Below are 22411 nucleotides of genomic sequence, written 5' to 3'. Positions count from 1 at the left end.
GTATTAATAGTATGGCAGAAACATTTGAACTGCTGTTTGTGGTTTAAACCCAGCTGGAAACATTAGGCCCCACTCATCTGCTCCCTTTTCCCCGACCCCTCTGGTGATAGGGAGACAAAGTCAGCAATTTGGAGTTGAGGTAAGAACAATTTACTTGAAAACAGCAATGAGATAAGAAAATGAACAGTGACAGCAACAATACCAAAACCAACTGTTTATAAAAGAAGGTGATTACATGCAAAAATGCTCTCTGAGAAACTCAACAAGACTGATGACCACACCAGCTGTATTGCAGCCTGAACCCTAGAGCTCTCAAGAGAATTAAAAAAGCAGTGTCAGCACCCACGTCTTTTCCCCAAGCCCCGGATAATGAAAAAAGAAACAATCCTCACCCATACTCCTTCCCCGAGCCTTGGTTTGAAAGACAGGTGTCCGTCAAGGAAGGCGGGAACCTCCCTTAGAATGGAGAATGACCTCCCCCTCCTTACCTCCGAACTTTGAAATCAAGGGGCTTTCAGGCAAAAGATGTGGGAAAAGGAGTAACAGTTCTTTACTAGTATTTATAACAAGGCAATAATATAGAAACAATGGTTTAAACTGACGAAGTCAGAATACAACTTTGTCATGGTTTGACTCTGGCCAGATGCCAGGCACCTAGGATATCTGTTTTCTCCACTCTCCCCTGCCACAGCTGGGCAGAGGAGAGGAAAAAAGTTAACATACAGAGGGTTCATGAGCTGAAATAAGGAGCCGGGACAAGATGCACTGAGGACAAAACAGGCTGAAACTTAAAAGTTGCAAAGTGATTTATTGCTAACAGAGTCAGAGGAGAATAAATGAGAAGTAGAATAAAGCCTTCAAAGACACTGTTTCTCTGCTCACCCCCCTCCCTCCTCCCCACCAGGAGCACAGGGAGACAGGATATGGGGATTTGGTCAGTCCATCACCAAGATCTTTTGCTGCTAAGGGTGAGAAGTAGTCCTCTGCATTGCCATGGGGTCCCTCCCACGGGAGATAGCTCCCTGCAAACTCCTTCAGTGTGGGTCTATTCTCAATAGCAGGAGCCAGCCCAAACCTGCTGCAACATGAGCCTCCTACCGTGGGCAGACAGTCCTCCTAAAACTGCTGTGACATGGGCCCTTCGTCAACAGGCTGCAGACCTCCAAGGCCAGGCTGTTCCATCTTGGGAAGAAGGCCTCTCTCTCCACTGGGACTCTTACTGGATTAATTCTCTTATAGGCATCCACCCGCTCTGGTGTGGGCACCTCCCCATGGGCTGTGAGTGGATTTCTGCATCCCCTAATGGACTGCAGGGGGACAACCTGCTTCACTATGGTCTTCACTACGGCTGGCAGAGGACTGTCTACTCCAGCTCCAGGAGTACCTCTTTCCCCAGTTTCTCCACTGACCTTGGTGTTTCCATGTTGTTTTTTCTCACATAGTCTCACTTCCTCTTCTTTCTCTGGCTAAGAAGTGCGTGCTCACATTGTTTTGATTTCTTCTTAAATATGTTATCACAGAGGCATAACTAGCATCTCTAATTTGCTCAGCCTTGGCTAGTGGCATGTCTGTCATCTTCAGATTCAGATTGGCTGATGTTTCTCTCTGCTACAATTGGCTCGGCTGGACTTGGTGAAAACTTCCAGAACCTTCACACAGAACACACAGGAACCATCTTTGTGGCCACCCCACCCACTTCCAGAACCTTCACACAGAACGCACAGGAACCATCTTTGTGGCCACCCCACCCACTTCCAGAACCTTCACACAGAACGCACAGGAACCATCTTTGTGGCCACCCCACCCACTTCCAGAACCTTCACACAGAACGCACAGGAACCATCTTTGTGGCCACCCCACCCACTTCCAGAACCTTCACACAGAACGCACAGGAACCATCTTTGTGGCCACCCCACCCACTTCCAGAACCTTCACACAGAACGCACAGGAACCATCTTTGTGGCCACCCCACCCACTAGCAAAAACTGGGCCAAGGAAAACCAACACAAACCTTCCACCCTGTTTGTCAGGGTGGTGGTAGCAGTCCAGTTAAATGATAACTGCAGTCCCGTTGGAGTGATGGATGTGGTCTTGCTGGAGCGGCGATCCTGCAGAAGAAAAGTCTCGTCCTCTCTGGAGGTCCAGTGGTGACTCTTGAGTTCTTCTCCTCTGGGAATCTAGTGCCCCTGCTGTTCCAGAGTCTTAGTTTATATGCAGGTTGGAATGTTCAGTTCCTCCCCTCTGGGCAGAGCATTTTACAATGGAATGATGTAATCTTATGAGTCACTCCCGGAGACCTTGATGGCCCATTAGCGGAGATATCCCCAAATGGTGTTATCAGGGCTGAAGAGAAAGAGCACTGCCCCAGCAGTTCTTAACAGCTTCTGCAGATGGTAATAGAATACGTATTTTTGGTTACACCTTCCACATAACCTAAGACACTGAGGCAATGAAAAACAATGACAGACAAACCTGGAGCCACTGGTGGAGTAGGACTGGAGCCACCCCACCATTCCACTCACCGCTTGCTCCCCTGGAAGAAGGGAGCAAAAGTGTTGGTGTTTCCTCTGTACATTTCCTTTTTCTTCTACCCAAAGCCATGCCTCCTTCTTCCCAGAAGTGAGAATCTCTTACTTCAGCTCTCCAGTGATGAAGTGGGAGTAATAGAATAACAGCCTAGACCCACATGGCTCCAGGCTCTGCCCTCCTGGCTCATGCTTGGCCGAAACCAAGACAACTCCAAACATCATTTAATCCCATCTCCAGCATATCTTGAAAAGAATTGCATTCCATACTAACATCCTACCCTGGAGTTTTTCATAGTGTTGATAGGCCATCCAGTTGGACAGTTACTGCTCTTAATGTATTTCTGCTTAAAAGCACTTCCATTTCAAAACTGGCCCATACTCTTGACAGCCTTAATCTGTTGAAAAATTCTTTACTTGAAGAGTTGTGTGCCAGTGAGGTTAAGGTTTAGCTGGCTTTGTGAACTTGCTTTACATGTAGCAGGCCAAGAACTGTTCTGTAGGACTGGAGTGAATTCCAGTAGGATTGATGCCCTTATATGTGTGGACTCCATTATAGATTAATTGGCATCTTACCCATGTGGCTCATTTTAACAGCGGCTATATTACTGATTGCTTCTATGCATCTTTGTTCCAGCACAGAATGGCCTTGATATAGGTCAGACTACCTGTTGACTTCATCAGGGATAGGATAGAATAGTTTCTTCAGTGCTTAGGCTTTAAATTTGAAGTTTTTATTGACAAACATTGTTTGACACATCTCTGACCATGTTGAATTGCATGGTGTGTAGGTGTCCATTTCTGAGATCACTTGGCAACCTGAAACTATTGATTTCTTAGGGGCTCATTATTTAGTATGTATTTGTCTGTTTAGCTAGATCTGAATAGATGCTCAGAAGAATTGTCCTCACTGGTGTGTCTTTCATTGGATCCAAGCAAAGGCAACAGGATACCTTTAACCACTCACTGCTGATTGTCCAGGCGAGCAGTGTTGAGGTTGACAGAAAAGGGCACCCGGGTAATTAAAAAGGACTTCAAGGCTCTGGTTTGATTGGTTGATGGGGCAGGAACACAGGTGATGTTCTGCTCAGTTCCTTTAGTAGCAGAGAGGAATGATGAAAGGAACAGGAGAACCCATGTTATCAGTGAATGACTTAAAGGCTGGTGCCATCAGCAGAATTTGGGGTTTTTTGATCATGGGGTAACTTTTACGGCACCTGGCCTGCTAGAATCAGATGGGCTCCATCTAAGAAAGGCAAAAGTATTCTAGTCCATGAGTTGGCAGGGCTGATTGAGAGGGCTTTAAAGTAGGATTGAAGGGGGAAGAGGATGAAACCAGGCTCTCCAGAGATGAGCCCGAGGGTTGTAAACCAGAGTCAGGGTTGAAATCAGCAGCACAGCTGAAGTGCATGTACAATGAAGTGCACACAGAATGGGTAACAAACAAGAGGAGCTGGAGGCCATGGTATAGAAGGAAAGCTATAATGGAAATTTCACATCCATGGAAATGTGGTGGGATGACTTGCATGACTGGAGTGCTGCAAGGGGGATGGCTACAAGCTCTTAAGAAGAGACAGGTGAGGTGGAAGAGGTAGAGAGGTGGCTCTGTATATTAGGGAGGCTCTTGATGCCGTTGAACTTGAGATTAGTAAAAATAAGGTTGAGTGTCTATGGGTAGGAATCAGGGGGAAGGCCAACAAGGCCAACATCCTGGTGGGAATCTGTTACAGACCACCCAGCCAGAATGAAGAGATGGATGCATTATTCTATAAGCAGCTGGAGGATGTTTCAAGATCACCAGCCCTTGTTCTTATATGGGACTTTAACCTGCCAGATAGCTGCTGGGAACTCAAAATAGCAGAGAAGAGGCAGTCTAGGAGGTTCTTAGAGTGTATGGAGGATAGCTTCTTATCAGAGCTAGTGAGCAAGCCTGGCAGGGATGGGGGTGGGTCCATTAGACCTGCTGTTTACAGAGAAGGCCTGGTGGGAGATGTGGTGGTTGGAGACCGTCTGGGGTACAGTGACCATGAAATAAAAAGAGTTCCCAATATTTGGTGAAACAAGGAGGAGCATTAACAAAACTTCCAGTCTGGACTTCTGGAGGGTGGACTTCAGCCTGTTCAAGAGAATGATTCAGAGTACCTTGGGAAACAGCCCTTAAAAACAAAGGAGTCCAGGAAGGATGGACAATACTGCAAAAAAGAAATCTTGAAGGTGCAGGAGCAGACTCTGTCCCTGTGCGCTGAAAGATAAGCTAATGGGGAAGATGACTGGCTGTTGAAGGTTGGGGGAACGTTGGAATTTTCTCCATCCGTGTTACTAGGAAACCAATTACTAGGTGCTCAGAGCCATTAATTCTTTTGTAAGAGACAAAGGCTGTAGCTGTGTGTGGTGAAGAGAGGAGGCACTCTGGCTGTTAGGACCGGCACTCACTCGTGAGACGTCAGGAGGAAAGCAGCTACTTTTGCTTCTGGCTGCAACCGTGGGACATCCAACTGTGCTCTGCTTTCTCCTCCTGGCTGGGTGAGCCCTTGCTTGGGAAAAGGCGCAGAACCCAACCCCTTTTCCCCCTGCCCGGAGTGCATGCCTTCCTGGCTGTGCTTTTGCAACTGTGGAGGAGTCTGGCTGTTGCTGCCGCCTGCCCTGTTTGCCGGAACGCACCGTGGCGTCTGCCATAACTGGAGTTTCTGCCACCTTGCTGGTTAGCCCAGGTGAGCCAGCCCCTGCCACTCGCTGCTCTGAGCTCTCTGCTGCACACTGCCTGCTGCCCAGCCCGGCCGCCATTACCAACCATGTGAGACAGACCTGACCCTGCACCACAGCGCCACCTGCAGCTGCTCGGGAGTCATCGCACCTGCCCTGCCTGGCTGGGAGCTCAACAGCGCCCCTGCTGCTTACGACTGTGTGGTGGTTTTGATTGGCCCAAAACATCAGTAAAGTATTTTTAACATCTAGGAGAAATTTGGACCCCTCAGAAGCTGTTGTGGTAGGCCTGAGGAGGTGTCCGAGGGGTGGGGAGTGGCACAAAGATGGCTCCTGTGTGTCCTGAGTGCAAGTTCTGGAAGTTTTTTCATCAAGTCCAGCAGAGCCAATCTCTGATGGCTCTGAAGCTGATGGACATGCTACCAGCCAAGTTTGGGCCAATTGGAGGTGCTGGTTACGCCTCTGTGAAAACATATTTAAGAAGAAATCAAAACAAAGCAGGCATGCACTTCTTTCACTTCTTTGTAGTTGGAGGAGGAGGAGGTGGAGGTGAAAATATGTGAGGGAGAACAGCATGGAGACGTCAAGGTCAGTGAAGAAGGTGGGGGAGGAGGTGCTCCAGGTGCCAGAGCTGAAAACGCTCTGCTAACTATGGTGAAAGCTATGGGGGGAGCAGGAGGTTTCTCCTGCAGCCCATGGAGTCCACAAGGATGCTGAAATCCACCCACAGCTCATGCCAGAGGAGCAGATGGATGCCTGGAGAGAGCTGTGATCTAGTTTGGAGTCTCGAAAGAGTTAAAACAGAGGCCTTGCGAAGGAAGGAAGGGCCTTGCTCCTGGGATGAAAGCAGCATGGCCTTGGCTCGGGAGAGTCTGCACTTTATGGACAAGAGGACTCACAAAGCAGCAGAATTCGGGCAGGATGTTGCTTGTGAGATTGGACCCATGCCAAAGAAGTTCCCAGAGGACTGTCTCTCGTGGGAGGGACCCCGTGGCTGAGTAGAGAACCCCTCTCACCCTGCCCCCTGTCTGTGTTGCTGGTTTGGAAAGAGGGAAGGGGGGTGAGTGCAGAGACTGCTTCTTAAGAGGGTGGGGGTGAGAGCAGAAAACTGTCTGGAGAGAGAGAGAGAAATAAAAGTAGAGATAAAGAGTATTTGTAGTAGAAGAATTGTGGTGATTAATAGATTTATGAGTCTGCTCTGTGGACTGAGAAAAGACCCCACACCCTACCTCCCTACCCAGCTTGTTGATTATAAAGGAGGAAAGGGGTGAATACTATAGGTTCATAAGAGGGAGGGGGGAGTGAAAAAAACTGTATGAAAAGTTTATTTTTGCCTTGCATTTATCCTCCAACTCTGTTAAGTAATTAAATCACTTTCTGCAACTGAAAGATGGAACCTGTTTGCCCTTTTTCTTTTTCTGTGCGTCCTCCTACATATCAGTGTCTTATCTCATTTGACTCATGAGATTGGTGTGTATTGTTATAGTGGTTTTTTTTCTGTTGCAAGAGAGAGTCAAAGTGCCTGGCATTTAGTCAGGGTCAAACCTTGACACTGTGATTACACCAAACGGGAAAAGTGCTTGGTAGCCCAGGGACATCTGTCACCGGGTTTCTGGTTTTTGTTTGTTGTTGCTATTCTTGTTATTGCTTGTTTACTCTGTTATAGATACTAGTAAAAAACTGTTATTCCTTTCCCCATATCTTTGCCTGAAAGCCCTTGATTCCAAAGTTAAGATAATTTGGAGGGAAGGGGGCGTCCCATTCCCTATTCTAAGGGAGGGTTCCACCTCTCTCAGCAGACACCTGTCTTTCAAACCAAGACACTGGCATCGATGGGCAAGGAGCTTTTGGAGGAACTACGGGGGAAAAGAGGGTGTATAATCTTTGAAAAGCGGGGCAGGTAACTCAGGAAATGTGTAAGGATGTTGCTAGGTCATGTAGGAAGAAAATCACAGAGGCAAAAGCCCATTTAGAATTTATTCTGGGCACTTCTGTGAAGGATAATATATTTTTTATAAATACATTAATGGCAAAAGGAGGGGCAAAGACAACCTCCATTCTTTATTGGATGTGGAGGGGAATATAGTAGCTAAAGATGAGGAAAATGCTAAGGGACTTAACCCCTTCTTTGCCTCCGTTTTCAACAGAAAGACAGGTCACCCTCAGGACAACTGGCCTCCTGAACTAGTAGATGGGGATGGGGATCAGATTAGGTTCCCTCCCCCCCCCCCCATAATCCAGGAGAAAGCAGTTAGAGACATGCTGAGCCCACTTAGATGCTCACAAGTCTATGGGACCAGATGGGATCCATCCTAGGGTGATGAGGGAGCTGTCAGAAGAGCTCACCAAGCTGCTCTCCATCATTTATCATCAGTCCTGGCTCACTGGGGAGGTCCCAGATAACTGTAAGCTGGCCAATGTGATATCCATCCACAAGAAGGGCTGGAAGGAGGATCCAGGAAACTCCTGGCCTGTCAGCCTGACCTCGGTGCCTGGAACAGATCATGGAACAGATCATTCAGATTATGGAACAGATCATTCTGAGTGTGATCACATGGCACTTACAGGACAGCCAGGGGATCAGACCCAGCCAGCATGGATTTAGGAGTGGCAGGTCCTGCCTGACCAACCTGATCTCCTTTTATGACCAGGTGACCTGCCTGGTGGATGCGGGGAAGGCTGTGGATGTTGCCTACCTGGACTTCAGCAAAGCGTTTGACGCTGTCTCCCATAGCATACTCCTGAAAAAGCTGTCAGCCCACAGCTTGGGCAGGTGCACTCTTCTCTGGGTTAGGAACTGGACAGCTGGGCCCAGAGAGTGGTGGTGAATGGTAATGCATCCAGTTGCTGGTCAGTCACTAGCAGTGTCCCCCAGGGATCAGTGTTGGGCCCAGTCCTGTTTAATATCAACGTTGATGATCTGGATGAGGGGATTGAGTCCACCACCAGCAAATTTCCAGATGGCGCCAAACTACGTGTGAGTCTGTCTTGGTTTGAAAGACGGGTGTCTGCTAAGAGAGGTTGAACCCTTCCTTAGGACAGAGAATGTGATTTCCCCTCCCTCTGAATTATTTTAATTCTGAAATTAAGGGCTTTCAGGCAAGGGTATGGGAAAAGGAATAACAGTTCTTTACTAGTATCTATAAACACGCACTAACAATAATAACAACCGCAAATAGAACCAGAAACCAATAGCAGATGACTTTCCCATGTGTAATCACAGTCGCAAACAGCAGGGTGCTGTTGAGCTCCCAGCTGGGCAGGGCAGGTGTGATGACTCCCGAGCAGCTGCAGGTGGCGCTGTGGCGCAGGGTCAGGTCAGCCTCACGTGGCTGGTAATGGTGGAGAACTGAGAAAGCAGGCAGGCAGGCAGCTTGGAGCAGCAAGCAGGGTGGCAGGGGCAGGGGCTGGCTCTCCCTGGCTAGCCAGCGAGGTAGCAAGGATTTCTGCAGTCACAGCAGACACCGCGGTCTTGTGCGGCAAAAGCGAGGACTCCCCGGCAGCTGCTGCGAGAAACTCGGGTGGGAAAACGTGCACTTCCCAGTGGAAGAGAGGTTGAATCAAAGCTCACCCAGCCAGGAGCTGAAGACAGGCACAGTTGGATTTTCCTGCAGTCGCAGCCAGAAGCAAAGAGCAGCCTCTCCCCGCCAGTGTCCGATGACCAGAGTGAGCCAATTCCAACAGAGGGCTCCTTCCTTCCCCTGCCCTGCCCAGCACACCCTTTTGTCTCTTACAAAAGAGTTGATGACTCTAATCACCCAGCTATTTGTTGCTTAGTAGCTGGGATGGAGAAAAAATTCCAATGCCCCCCAACCTTCAACAGAGTCGACAGAGTGTTGATCTGTTGGAGGGTAGGAAGGCTCTGCAGAGGAACCTGGACAGGCTGGATTGATAAAATGAATCCAGCAATATGAGATTTAACAAGTCTAAGTACCGAGTCCTACACTTCGGCCACAACAACTCCTGCAGCACTACAGTCTGGTGACAGAGTAGCTGGTGAGTGCCCAGGCTGAAAGGGACCTGGGGGTACTGGTCGACAGCTGACTGAACATGAGCCAGCAGTGGGTCTGTGTGGCCAAGGCCAATGGCATCCTGGCCTGTATCAGGAATAATGTCACCAGCAGGACTAAGGAAGTGATTCTTCCCCTGTACTCAGCAGTGGTTGGGCCACACATTGAGTGCTGTGTCCAGTTCTGGGCCCCTTAGTTTAGGAACGATGTGATGCTCAAACATGTCCAGAGAAGGGCAACAAGGCTGGTGAAGGAGGAGCGGCTGAGGGAGCTGGGGTTGTTTAGCCTGGAGAAAAGGAGGCTATGGGGAGACCTTATTGCTCTCTACAGCTACCTGAAAGGAGGTTGTAGTCTGGTGGGGGTTGGTCTCTTCTCCCAAGCAACCAGTGCCAGGCCAAGAGGACAGTCTTAAGCTGCAGTAGGGGAATTTTACGCTGGACATTAGGAAATAATTCTTCACAGAAAGAGTGATTGGGCATTGGGATGGTCTGCCCAGGGAGGTGGTAGAGTCACCATCCCTGGAGGTTTTTAAAAACAGACTCGATGTGGTACTTAGTGCTGCGGCTTAATTGATGGGGTAGTGTTAGGTCATAGGTTGGACTTGATGATCTCAAAGGTTTTTTCCAATCTAGTTAATTCATGTGATTCTGTGGCATGCATTGGAGCTCTTCTTCCTGGCCTGGAAAAGGAACTGACATCAGATACAAATATGATTTACCAAATTTGTTCCAGCAAAAGTTTCGTAGCAGCTTGGGTTCTATCTGCTGCTTCTATGGCTGTTAATAAATTGCACTGCCATGTGCTAGGCTGGTGGTTCCTGATTTTTACTGTCTGCTGGCTGAGGATTGTTGTTTGTGGCATTAATATTTGCTTGAGGAGAGGGCCATAAAAAAAACTTGTTTCAACTTAGGCCTTTTAGATGACTAAATGATACCAGCATCCCGATGTGACCGTAATTGATGGTGTTCAGCAGCTGTGACATCCCACATAGTTCTGTGCCTCAGGCAGCTAGCTTTAATACTCTGATTCCAAGTTTTCTCCCGCCCCTCGCTCCAGCTAAGGAGGTTTGAGTGAGCTTGTTGCTGAATGCGGACAACTTGGTATATCTGTCTTGATGAGAGTTGGTTTGTAGGAAAGCTGGGATAACCATCCAACACACTGCTGTTGTATAATACGCAGACTTCAATGTCAGTTGAACATACTTAACATATGTTACTGCACTTCAGCACATTATCCTGTTGTCCTGTTCCACAGAAACTTTCAGCCGAAATGCTCACCCAAGATGCTGCTTCTCTTGAATATTTATTATAGTGAACACAGAGTCTTTTCATGCTCTAGTGCCACCCATGCTTTATAAAGGTTGTGTTCACAATATTGTGGTGTAACTTTAATTATCTTTTACTGCAAGTGCTTTGGGTGAGAGAGAAATCTCTTATCCTTACTTTTTGGTCCTGGCTTAAGAGAACTCTTAAGATACGCGTAGCGTTTGAAACTGCACTGCCCTTTTGGCTAAAGCGCTTGGGAGAGGGAAGTTTTACAGGGTATCTGCACTGATTTTTATAGTAAGCTGTTTTAATCTTCAGGTGTTTGATGGAACACTGTGACAGAACACACAACAGCAGGAGATCTAGGAAGAAAAGGAACACGAAAGTCTGTTTATGGCATGTATGGAAATGTAACAGATTTAGGATTGAGTACAAAATTAGGTTCTCTGAGGGAAAACAACTCTTCTCATTTTGCTGTCTATTCCTCAGGTTTTGTTCCCTTTTCAAGAGGGAAACTTCCCATTTCAGAGTAAAGCTAAGTGCTTAGGTAGATGTCTTACTATCGACTCATTTCCAAATTTTGCTCCTATCATCACTTATTATCTGCATGACAGAGGAGCTCAGTTTGTCATTTTCGTCCTTTGCAGAGTTCACTACACACTCTCTTAGGTGTGTAAGAATTGGCCCGAGGGCGCAGACCTGCCGCCCTTTGGGAGGATGTGCTTACTTGACAACTGCTGCAAGTTGAGACCCTCTTGAGCATACCGACAGAGAGTCCAGCTTCATCAAAGTTCCTCTTGTTTGTGCTGGAAGATAAAAGTGTAATTGTTAACCTGAAAGTGGTTAATTTGTCTGGCTGACTGCAGGTACTCTTAAAATACTTCCCATGTCTTGACTAGCTGGCTCTGACGTGTCAGTAAAATTTCATTTAAGCAGTTGCCAAGTGCATGTCTAGCTGTGTAAACAAGAGGAATCTAAATAATTCCTCTTAATTATATAATAATTATATATAAATAATAATGGAATTTTTTTTCTAGTATTTCTTTTATTCCTGTTATGGACCTGAAGAAAAAAAGTATTCTGTGAGCCAAGACGTGTAGAAAGAGGGGCTTTGAGAATTGCTTTGAATTGCATGTGGGCACTAAATCCCATTCCCACTAAGCCCATGAATAGCAATTTCCACTTGGAGAGGTGACTAATCTGATACTGGGTAAGCCAGCTTTCTGGGAGTTTTCCCTCAACAGTGGTCTCCTGGTAATCATGTTGTGGTAGCAGTCTCTTACATCAAATATCCATACTGAAGCACTGTTAGCTTTCCTTGATGAGTATTCAAGCACAGTGTCACACAGATGCAGATTTTAAGGAAGAGACAAGGCTTGTTCCCTAGGAACTGGAAGTCTTACTGCACGTTCCCTCTCTGTCAGGCAGTTACTGCTTTATCCATTGAAGTTGCTTTAATATGAAGTATCATCTGGGTCAAGAGTTTAATGCTCAGGGGTTTTTCCTGTGTAAAACAGAAACCATTACCACAGACTTACATCTTAAAATGATTCTCTAATGGACCACTAAGCTGACTCCTGCAGAATACTAGTGAGTTTCACTACAGGCATGTGGTATGTACCTGGCACCTAAAAGGAGTTTTCTGTTCAGGTGCACATTGTGAGTTTTCTGCCAGCTAGTGTAGTGTCTGTTAGAACATGCTCTTTTTCTGTTTGGGCAATAATTTAAGTGCAGAATATATGAAAGCTTTCTTTTTCTGTGTTACGTACAGTACTCTCTTTCAGAAATTTATATACCATTGGTTGCTTAACCACCCATCTTGCATAGTAATAATGAAATGCTAGCAGTGGAAGAGCCATTGAATAGAAATATTTTCACTAAGTTGTTAGTCTAAAGCAAGCATTCTTTTTTGACTAATGCAGAGTCTCTTGCAGGCACCAGAGGTAACTGGTTGAATACAGTTGTTACAGAACACCATTCTAATATGTGTTTTATCAGAATGTCTCAGGCATTTCCATGACTTCTACAGTTCATCAGCCAGTTTGTTTCTTGGTTCATCTGCATTACTACATGTAGTATAAGAACGTGTTGAATCGTCTCTCTTAATTCACAAGAGTCTTTTGAATGATGTACAGATCTGGAGAGTTGTATCGAGGCTTTCTGTAATGTTTATGTTAAGCAGGAAATACCACCACAGCTATTTTGAAGCATATGATTTCATCAGCCAAGGCAAAGTACATATACTTTACCGAAGATTTTGATGCTGTCTCGCACAGTATCCCTGGATTAAATGTCCAGCACACAGCTTGCTAAGTCCATTGTATGTTTGGTGAGAAGTGAACTGATAGGTCAGGTGTAAAGGGTTATAGTAAATGAGGTTATGTCAGGCTAGTGACCTGGTCACTCATGGGGTTTCTTTAATGTCTCTATTAATTATCTTGGTGCAGAAGTTGAATGTACATGAAATAAATTCACTGATGATACTATGTTAGGAGGATCTGTGATCTCCTTTGAGAGCAGAGGCCTTTATAGGGAGATCTGGATAGACCAGAGAGCTGGGCATGAAATTTATGAATAGGAAATTTATGAATATGAAATTTAACAAGAGTACATAATGAGTTCTCCACCTGGACACAATAATCCTGGTTATATGGATAAGCTAGGAGGTAGAGAGCAGCTCTGTGGAAAGAGATCTGGAGGATTTGGGTTGATGGCTACTTGAATATGAGTAAGCAGTGTGCCCTGGCAGCCAGAGGGGCCAGCTGTGTCCTGGGGTGGATCAGGCACAGCATTACCAGCCAGCTGAGGGGGAGGTGACTGTCCAACTCTTTTCTGTGCTGAGGCGGCTTCGTCTTGAGTCCTGTTCTGGCTTGAGCAGTTTTGGGTGCTTCAATACAGGAAGGACATCAGACTACTAGATTGTGACCACAGTGGGGAGAGGCCTCGAAGCACCTCCTTATGAGGAGCAGCTGAGGTCACTTGGCCTGTTGATCCTAGAGAAGAGAATGCTGAAGGGTGATCCCATCACAGTCTGTACCTTTCTTAAGAAGGCTGTGAGGAGGCGGTACTGATCTCCTCTCTCTGGCCACCAGCAACAGAACAGGAGGACATGTATTGAAACTGTGTCAGGGTAAGTGCAGATTAGACACTGGGGAAAGGTTCTTCACCCCAGGGGTGGTTGGACAGTGGAACAGGCTCCCCAGAAAAGTGGTCACAGCACCAAACCTGCCAGAGTTCAGGAAGCATTTGGCCAATGCTCTTAGTCATACAGTTTGAGTCCTTTGAGAAGCAGGACTTGCGGGTCCCTTCCAACTGAGTTCTGTTTCTATGATAAACACCTGGGAAGAGAATGAAACTGAATCTGTGAGGCATTTAATCCAAATAAGTAAATTCTGCTAGCTACTTACAAAAATAATCTGAAGTGACATTTTTACTATTGAATTAGTTCAAGTCTCAATTATTAGTTTTATCTGTCTGATCAAGAGCATAAGCATAGCATGTCTTAAACACATTTCTTCAAAAATATCACAAAGATAATTAGTTTCACCCTCAACTTCATTTTACATATTTTGGCATTGCATGGGGTTTTAACAGCTTGGGTGGAAAACTTTCCAGTTGAAAAGCATTTAATGATTGGCTTGAAATATTTTTGGAATGTAAGTCTGCAGTTAAAAGGTGATGATTCTGAACTTCAGTTAAACTACTGGTATCTGTGTTGTGTGATCAGTATCCTTTAGCTGTTGCTAAAGCCATGGCGTACATTTTAATGGTGCTATCTTTTTGGGGGCCATGGTGGGGCCCACACATGGTTGTGTGTGTGATTCTGTTTTCTGTAGCCCAGCATTCTCTTCCTACAGGGTTTGGGAGAAGTTAGTCCATTGCTGTTACTTGTAATCATGCCTAGAGTTTCCTAAGAACACTGACCATACACAAATTTGTAAAGAAGTGTAAATGCGGTGAGACAGTTTCATTTAAGTGTCACCTGTAAATTGGTCTATTCTCAAAGGATTTTTTCTTCTCCTAGCTAATAAATTGATTACACGAGAAGGGCCTTCCTTTCTGCAGATGCGAATAAAACACTTGATGAAGTCAAACTGCATCCCCCAAGCCACGTTCTTGTCAAAATTGTGTGCAGATTCTCCAGAAATTGCAAATGTTTCATCTTTTCGCCAAGCCTACATCACGTGTGTGTGTTCGATGCTGCCCAATGAAGACTCCATTAAGGAGGTTAGTAACCTATAGTCTCTTTTTAATGTGTATTTATGAAGCATTTTAAAATTTATTTCTGTAATACTGAGAACTGAAGTGAAGAAGTGAAACTGTTGCAGCAGAGTTCCAAAAGAGGACTGATCTGTTGCAGACTGCAGTAGGAAAGAACATTCGTATGAACTGCTGCTGTGGATAAGTATGTAAGTATGTGGGCTTGATTAGAGGTTAGATGTGTTTGAAAGCTTAATAATTATAACTTCAGTTCCAATAGTAAGCAAAATATAATTGGAAAGCTGTCTTTTCTGACTCAAAACACTGGTACCAGAGCAATTATTTTTCATCTAGTCATTCTGATCTGAGAAAAGCTTTAAGAAAAAAAAATCACAAACCAAACAAAACACACTTTAGAGTTGTTCTTCCTGAACTCTGAACTCATTTTTAGTAGTTAGTCTTCCTGTTACAGTAACAATGATAGCAATAATTTGTGTTCATGCATAACTGCTGTAACACAACTGACTCTTGATGTCACACACCTGTTATGGGATCAGTCTCACTTGTATGTATTTGGTGTAGTTTTAAATGTGAAACTTGGACTTTTTGAGTAAGCCTCAGCGAAACTGGGGGAAGCTGGAGATACTAAAAAAAAAGCAGCTCTCATGTCTGCATTTCCTGCACGAGTGGCAGAGTGATCTTGTTGTACATGTAAACTATTTTAAAAACCATTTCTTTAAAAATACTTCTTCTGAGAAATAAATATTTGGATAGGTGATAGAGATAGGTGTCTCTTCAGTCTGCACTTTGAGCCAGAGTCTCCTCAGTGTGCTGTAGGAGCAGAGAATGTATTTAACTGCAGACATGATCTCTGCATTGAAAGCTTTGGCATTGATGGGTAGCTTACAGCATGTTCTCTGATTGGATTGGCTGCTAATGAGGAATGGTAGAGAAATCACATTAAATTCTGTTCCCTTTTCAGTTTAATTTGAGGGTTGTGAAGTATAGCTCTAGCTGTTCTACCTTGATACTCAGAACAGTCTTCTCTTGCAGTCTTTTCTGTACAGTCTAGTATAAAATTTGGAACACAGATTGGTGAATTTAATCAAGTTAATTGCTTAATTGAACCTTTTATGGGAAAATGATGCCATAAAACATCAAAGTGGTGTCTTAAAGCAGTACAGCTGTGTATTTGGAGGTTTTTTCTTAAATACTAAAAAAAACCCCACTGTGGCTGGCACTAGTCTTGCAGAGAAAACAGTCTTAGACCACAGAACATTTGGGGCTTCATGCTTTTCCAATAGTTAATTACTGTGTAGAAGAACTGCTTTAATTAGCATTTTAATTGGTTCAATAAATAAATTCAAGCCAAACATTGGAAGCCTGACAGTAATCCTTAATTCCACATTCTACATTCCCACAGAGCAGCACAAGACGCTTGTGACCAAGCGACTCTATACTTCTATTTCTTGTTACATGTGTGCTTCAGAATCAATTCAAGGAAACATGTCCCATACTTACATGTACTGACAATATTTGTGTTTCTAAAACCCAAGACTTGGAAGATCAGACTTTTATCAACTGCTGCATGCAGCCTCTGCATTATTTAAGAATATTTGCTGTACTATTGAGGAGATGGCAGTGTTTAATTGTGGAAATTATCAAAGACAAAAGTTTGTGTCACTTAGCTTTGTTTTCCAATTTTGCTGTATAAAATATGCTGATTGAAATTGTTAGCTATAAAAAATAGGAATAGCTGAGTGGAGAGCGATGGTAGAATACTGTGAGAAGGCTGGAGTTGCCCAGCTGTCAAACATAGACTTCCCACCCAAGCTGCAAGGCCTGTGTAGCTGTAGGTACTGAGGGTCAATGACAGCCTAAGAAAGGTACTGCTTGCAAGGAATGTTAGGGTGAGATGGCATGCAGCAGTGCATTCTCCCCCCCAAACCTGTATTTTACTTTATCAAATGCAAAACTGACACATCTGCAAGCCCTTGCAGTTTGTGAAGTGCTCTAGAAATGTGTGCTGCAAGAAGCCAATTCTGAGTCTCAAGTTGTACACCAAAACTCAGTGGACTCTAGAAAATGTTGACATTGCTCAATGAACTCGTGTCAAGCCTGAATGGAAAACTAGGTTAATATCCCTGCTTCTGCTCTTCCTGCTGAATGAGATGTCTGTGAAAATTAGTTTAACTTCCTATTGTTTGTTCTCTGTTACTGTTTTTCATGATGAACAAGAAGTTTGAAACGTTTATAATACCAGCAGCTGTTTAAAGTACATATTGCTGGAACACAGTCTGTTCTGTGAAGTAGAATAGATCCAGCGGAAAAATGTGTTAAAACCTAGTGTTGTGTTAATAGTAAAAGCACTTCATAATTACTGTTTGTGGCTTATATCCAAGCGAACATCCTGGATTGATACACAGATGTGTACTACCTTAAGTAGACTTTCCAGAACTTCCTTGGGATTTGTCTCCTTGTCATGGCTTAACCCTAGCTAGACCCAGGCCCCTTGTAGCTGCTTATTCAACTCCCCTACCAGTGATACCAGGGAGAGAAGTGGAAGGGTAAAAGTGAGGAAACTTGTAGGTAGAAGTAAAGGCAATGTAATATGTGGAGTAAAAGCCATGAACACCAGCAAAGAAAAACCAGGAATTAATTTGCTACTTCCCATGGGGAGGCACCTCCAGGAGAGCGAGACACAATCGTGCATAACGGAGACTTGGGAAGACAAATGCCATCTCTCTTGAGGTCCCCCCCTTCCTCCTTCTTCCTCTCACTGTTGTATATAATGAGCATGATGTTGTGATCTGAAATATCCCTTTAGTCAGTTGGAGTCACCTGTCCTGGTTGTGTCTCCTTCCAACCTCCTGTGCACTCCCTGCTTCCTTGGCTCTGTGTAAGCGCTGCTCAGTAACAACAAAAACATCTCTATATTATCAACCTTGTGTCCAGCAGAAGTCCCAATAACAGACCCATACCAGCCACTAGGAAGAAAATTAACTCTACCCCAGCTAAAATTAGCACACTCCTCTAAACACTTCTTTCTAACATCATGCTTTTGAAATGTGGTTGTTCAGAATCAGCACCTAGTGATGAAGAGAACAAGAGACCAGCTTTTCTGCTGCTCTTGGTCTTTTTGGACCTGGGTTCTAATTCTCAACAGTACCACAAGAATCCCTGTAAGTGCAAAGAGACGGAATAGGAAGTTTTAGATGGGTGGTTGCCTGCATGCAAGTATTTAGCTAAGCTGCTCAAAATGGAAGGTTGTCCCCAAAAAAAACTAATACTGAGAAGGGATCAAAACTAACAGGTGAACTTCTCATACCATTTTGTAGCTGAAAGGCATTGGCATCTCTGGGTATGGGAGAAGTAGTGTTTTGTTTGTGCATTTGTGAGACTTTAATACAGTAAGTGTGCATTTCTTTTGTAAACATACTGAGAATAAAGTGCCTTTTCTTTTTAATTTTCTTCAAGATTGCAAAGGTGGATTGCAAAGAGGTACTAGACATCATATGTAATCTGGAATCTGAGGGACAAGAAAACACTGCGTTTATTCTTTGTACAACTTATCTTACTCATCAGCTTCAAACAGCAAATGTATATTGCTCTTGGTAAGTATAAGTATTGCTGCTTCTGCTAACTGTTCCTCACTGGCTTGAATTGAGCTAGTGTAGTACAAAAATATGTAGAGAAGGTAGATTTATCCTTTACATGAGAAGTGCATCAGACAGAAGCACTTTCTACACAATTACTTATTTTGTCACAAGTTGCTATGCTAATAGAGCAGTTAGACAAAAGTAATGTTTAAACAATTTAAAAGTGAAACAGCACTCACGCTATTGGCATGAACACTAGTACTTCTGTGGGGTAGTTGATATGTCAGTGGTGGTGGGTCAGTGCTCTCAGAGTTGATACTGAACTTCTAGTAATGCAGAGGGAGGTGGTGGAGTGGACTAGGCCTCTGCGTTCACTGAAAGTGTCTCTATGGCTTTAGAGAGATCACTCCAGCCAGCACTTCTTTGGTGCTGTGCAGAAAGACCCTTCTCACACCCGAACTGGTGGAAGGCACAAACACGCACTCACCCAGAGAGCTGGATAGCTCATGCGTTACCAGAGACAAAGAATCCAGACTGCTCAATCAACCAGATATTCCAGATCTTTATTCTGAAGGGTTCCAGGAATGAAAGAGAAAGGGAAACTCTAGGTTTCCCTAGATATAGAGATACAGACCAATCATTTGAGGGCACGGGTGGGAGAGAAGGCAGGGGGAATACAACAGCCAATGGGGGAGAAGGGAGGGGTGGAGTCAGGGGTCAGGTTACAGCCAATCAACATAGGAGGATTTACATAGTCTAGGAAAGGGACCATCCTATTCCCAAAGGGGTGTATTTTAAACCTTAGAATCTTCCCACCATCGAGTTCCTGCTGTCTCAGGACAGCTCGGCTCCCCAGCAGTTCCCGAGGTGGTCTCATCTGCCACGACAGTCTAGCTTTGTGATTCCACAAACTATTTTCAGTCTGTTCTTTCCTTGGGAACACTTGGCCCCATGAAAGTCTGGTGCATTTTTTCACCCTTTCCACAGAGATGTCAGTATTAGGAATGAGCGGAGGCAACACCCCATAGCAACTTCTCCCCACTTCCCCCCCAAGAGCCTTTTTATATTTTTATAATTTCTGTAAATCCAGGAATTGCGGTACCAGATCTTGACCTGCTTGTGACTGTGAAACTCTGCCCTCTTAACAGGCTGGAAATAAAGAACCTTCTGCATCTCTGTTTCAGCAGTGGTAAACTTGTAGAGCCAAAGCAGAGGGGCTGGTTTCTGTCCTTCAGAAAATGGATTTGTAGTTCTGGCTTTCAAGGCATGGCTAAATATGTAGTTTTCTCCTATTTAAATCCTCATCTGGATAAAGGTTTACATGGCCAGACATATCAAGAATATATTGGTAATTTCGATTTGGTTAGCTGTGGCATTGCTCATTTACTTCATGTTTTAAAGCCATTATTAAAAGTTTTTACAGCGCTTCAGTGTTTGCAGGATGATTGACGGTTCAGCCTAGTCCAGTCATATGTACATAAAAGCCAGAAATGTCTTTTTGAGCAAAGTATACTTTGTAGAGAGAAATGAACCTTTTGGAAGACTCAGGAGGGGAGAGTTCACCACACTTGAATTTCTAGAGGATGTTTTTCACTGCAGAATTTTGTTATTAGAGATTAGAGTAGAATTATGTCCAGAGAGGTACAGGGCTAGAGTCACCCCCATGTTCTCATTTCAAAGAGGGAAACAAACAACAAATGACATTCTTCTAGGGTAAGTTACATTACTTGCTTTTGTCCAAGAAGACATGTTCATTTCTAAGAGCTGTATCCCTAGTGTGCAAATGAAGAGGGTTGGACTTCGTGTTGTCAGACTGTTGGGACTGGAGAACAGGCTTTAGGATGTAGCATTTCTTGTTATAGAATAACATTTCTTTCTTGTGACAGCAAACTGGGTAGATTTTTTTTTGTGTATGTGGTATGAAGTCTGAACTGAAATTCTTTAGCATTGGAATGCAATTTTCGGGTCCTGTAGCTCTCACTCAGAACTGTAGATTTCTCGTCTCCATGTCAGTCTGACTCCCAGGTAAGGCCTACCAGAGGCTAATGCTACACAAAACATCGTCCAACTGTAGCACGCCACTTGCACGTCAGCTTTAAACTTGGCTAGCCTAGGTGACGGACAGTGAAGGCTTGAAGATATAAATGGTAGCACAGTCCAGCAACATAAATACGTCCTTACTTACAGAAGGTTGGCAGGTTTCTGTCGCGTCACTATGTCTAGGTTGTTGTTACTCATTCTGAGGAAGGGTGCTGGGTCAAACTGTGCTGCCCTGTCCATGCATAGCACAGTTGCCCCCTCTGCTGCTGTCCTGATAGACTTTTCAAGTTCCAGCTATCTTCCCTGGGGACAAGATGGGAGGATGAAGTCTTCTGTCTAATTGTAATGCTGACATTGTATGGATGAACACTGTACCCAGCAGTCCTTGTACAACAGCATTGGACACAGCCTATATTTGTGGACCCACTGAAGAGCAAAACTTCCAGGATGATGGAGCACAGATGGAAGAAGTTCACCTTCTGATGGACTTCTGTATCATGAAACTGGTGTAATACTTCTTGACTATCTGACTGCTTTCTCACTTGGAGACTGTATCTGTCTATTTAAAAAGTACAGTTGCTTGAAAGTCAGGATGCCTTGCTGTTGGTGCATTGTTGTTCAGTGGAGTGGCCTTTTCACTGACCTCCACCTGTGTTCCTGGGGACAGATGTGGCTCGAGCAATTATTTAGCCACAAAGTAGATGAATTCAAGCGGCTGATATGAAATAAAACTTTTCATTTGGAGGATTGCTTTTGTCAGATCAGCCAGCTTGACCGATATTCCATATTTCATGTTACAGATGTAGTGGGCATGCATTATGGCTAATGAAAGTTAAGACCTCTGCTGCATACTAACTGTGGCACTCACTGAAATCATTGTAGGGCTGATTTGGAGCAGTACTGTGGAAAAGAGATAGGGTAATATTCTCTTCATTGGTAACCTAAGCTCCATTGAAAGCATGACAAATGCCAGAGTAGGCTGGAAAGACATGTCCATGTGAAGATGGTCTCACTGCAATATGGATTTTTAGTATAATCCTGCAGCTAAAGCTAATGTAGAGGAATGACATGCTAGCAGGTGCTTGCACACCGTTATATAAGCTTAAATACAACAGAAATGTACACTTAAAATAATGAGAAATATACACTTAAAATAATAAGTTAAATTGAATACATAAAATGAGACATTCTTCTTTTTGTAATGAGCCAATGGTTTTAAAGGGGCAGAAATTACTTAATTCACTTCTCTCTTCGTTTAAGACAATTTAAGGGGTGGACACTCCAATGTCAATTATCTACCCTTCCTTCTTCTCCAGTAAGGAAGGATGAATGCAAGAAGATAAAAGTGAAAATATAACAATGTACTAAAAAAAAGGAAACATCAACAAATACAAAATACCAGTAAATGACAACAGTAACAAAAATCACCATTATAAGCACTGGATACAAAGTTGCTGAATCTCAGAGTCCCAGGGAACAAAAGAGAAACAAAATGGCAGAGAAACCCCTCCCTCAAGATGGCGCCCTCTGTGGACGACCTCGTGTGGAGAGAAAAAGCAGTTAGAAGATAAACCCCGCTCGACTCAACCCTCCCTCTGGAACAAAAAACTGGAAAGGTAGGAGTTTATGAAGCAGTTCTGGTGGCAGATGGGAATTGCTGCTTTTGCCTGGGAAACTTTGGCTGCACAGTGTCAGCCTCCCTTGCTTTCTTTCAGCTGTCAAGGCAGTGCATGTGTGTGTGAGGTCAGTTCTGCCCCTCGTTGCCTCCTCCTGTCACCCGCTGGTGCTATCTTGGGTCACTGCCCCAATGAGTAGGTGGCGGTGGAAGAAAACAGACTCACCAAGAACCAAAGAATGGTGGCCCAGCCCTGACTGGCTCTGGCTCTGGCTCTGCCCTGAGGACATTTATTTACGGAATTCACTCTGAAACAGCTTCGGATTGCAAAGTGCAACTTCTCGGGTTGCTTCTGTTGCTACTCAGAGACCTACCTGAAGCAGCCCCCTCCAGAGCCCCGAGAGAAACAAAACAAGGCTTCTGCCTTGTGCCATCCCAGCTTCCCTGCAAGAAG

The 22411-nt window shown here is 44.5% G+C and overlaps 1 protein-coding gene across 4 annotated transcripts in view; it reads left to right on the top strand.

The window, feature by feature from the left end:
* RLF (RLF zinc finger) overlaps window positions 1–22411 on the top strand; it is a 58437-nt gene that overhangs the window by 24488 nt on the left and 11538 nt on the right. For 3 of the 4 annotated variants that reach the window (XM_085081389.1, XM_085081390.1, XM_085081391.1), the window contains 2 exons: window positions 14528–14730; window positions 18181–18317. In XM_085081389.1, coding sequence (XP_084937515.1) covers window positions 14528–14730; window positions 18181–18317 — 340 coding nt within the window. Of the gene's footprint in view, window positions 1–13108; window positions 13634–14527; window positions 14731–18180; window positions 18318–22411 lie in introns of those variants that run through there. The other variant, XM_085081392.1, reaches the window with a different exon arrangement.

The sequence above is a fragment of the Lichenostomus cassidix genome, chromosome 23 (assembly GCF_008360975.1).
Source record: "Lichenostomus cassidix isolate B80296 chromosome 23, HeHo_3.0, whole genome shotgun sequence".
Lineage (NCBI taxonomy): Eukaryota > Metazoa > Chordata > Aves > Passeriformes > Meliphagidae > Lichenostomus > Lichenostomus cassidix.
Note: the sequence above shows the minus strand (reverse complement) of the source record. Positions and strands in the feature narration are given on the sequence as shown.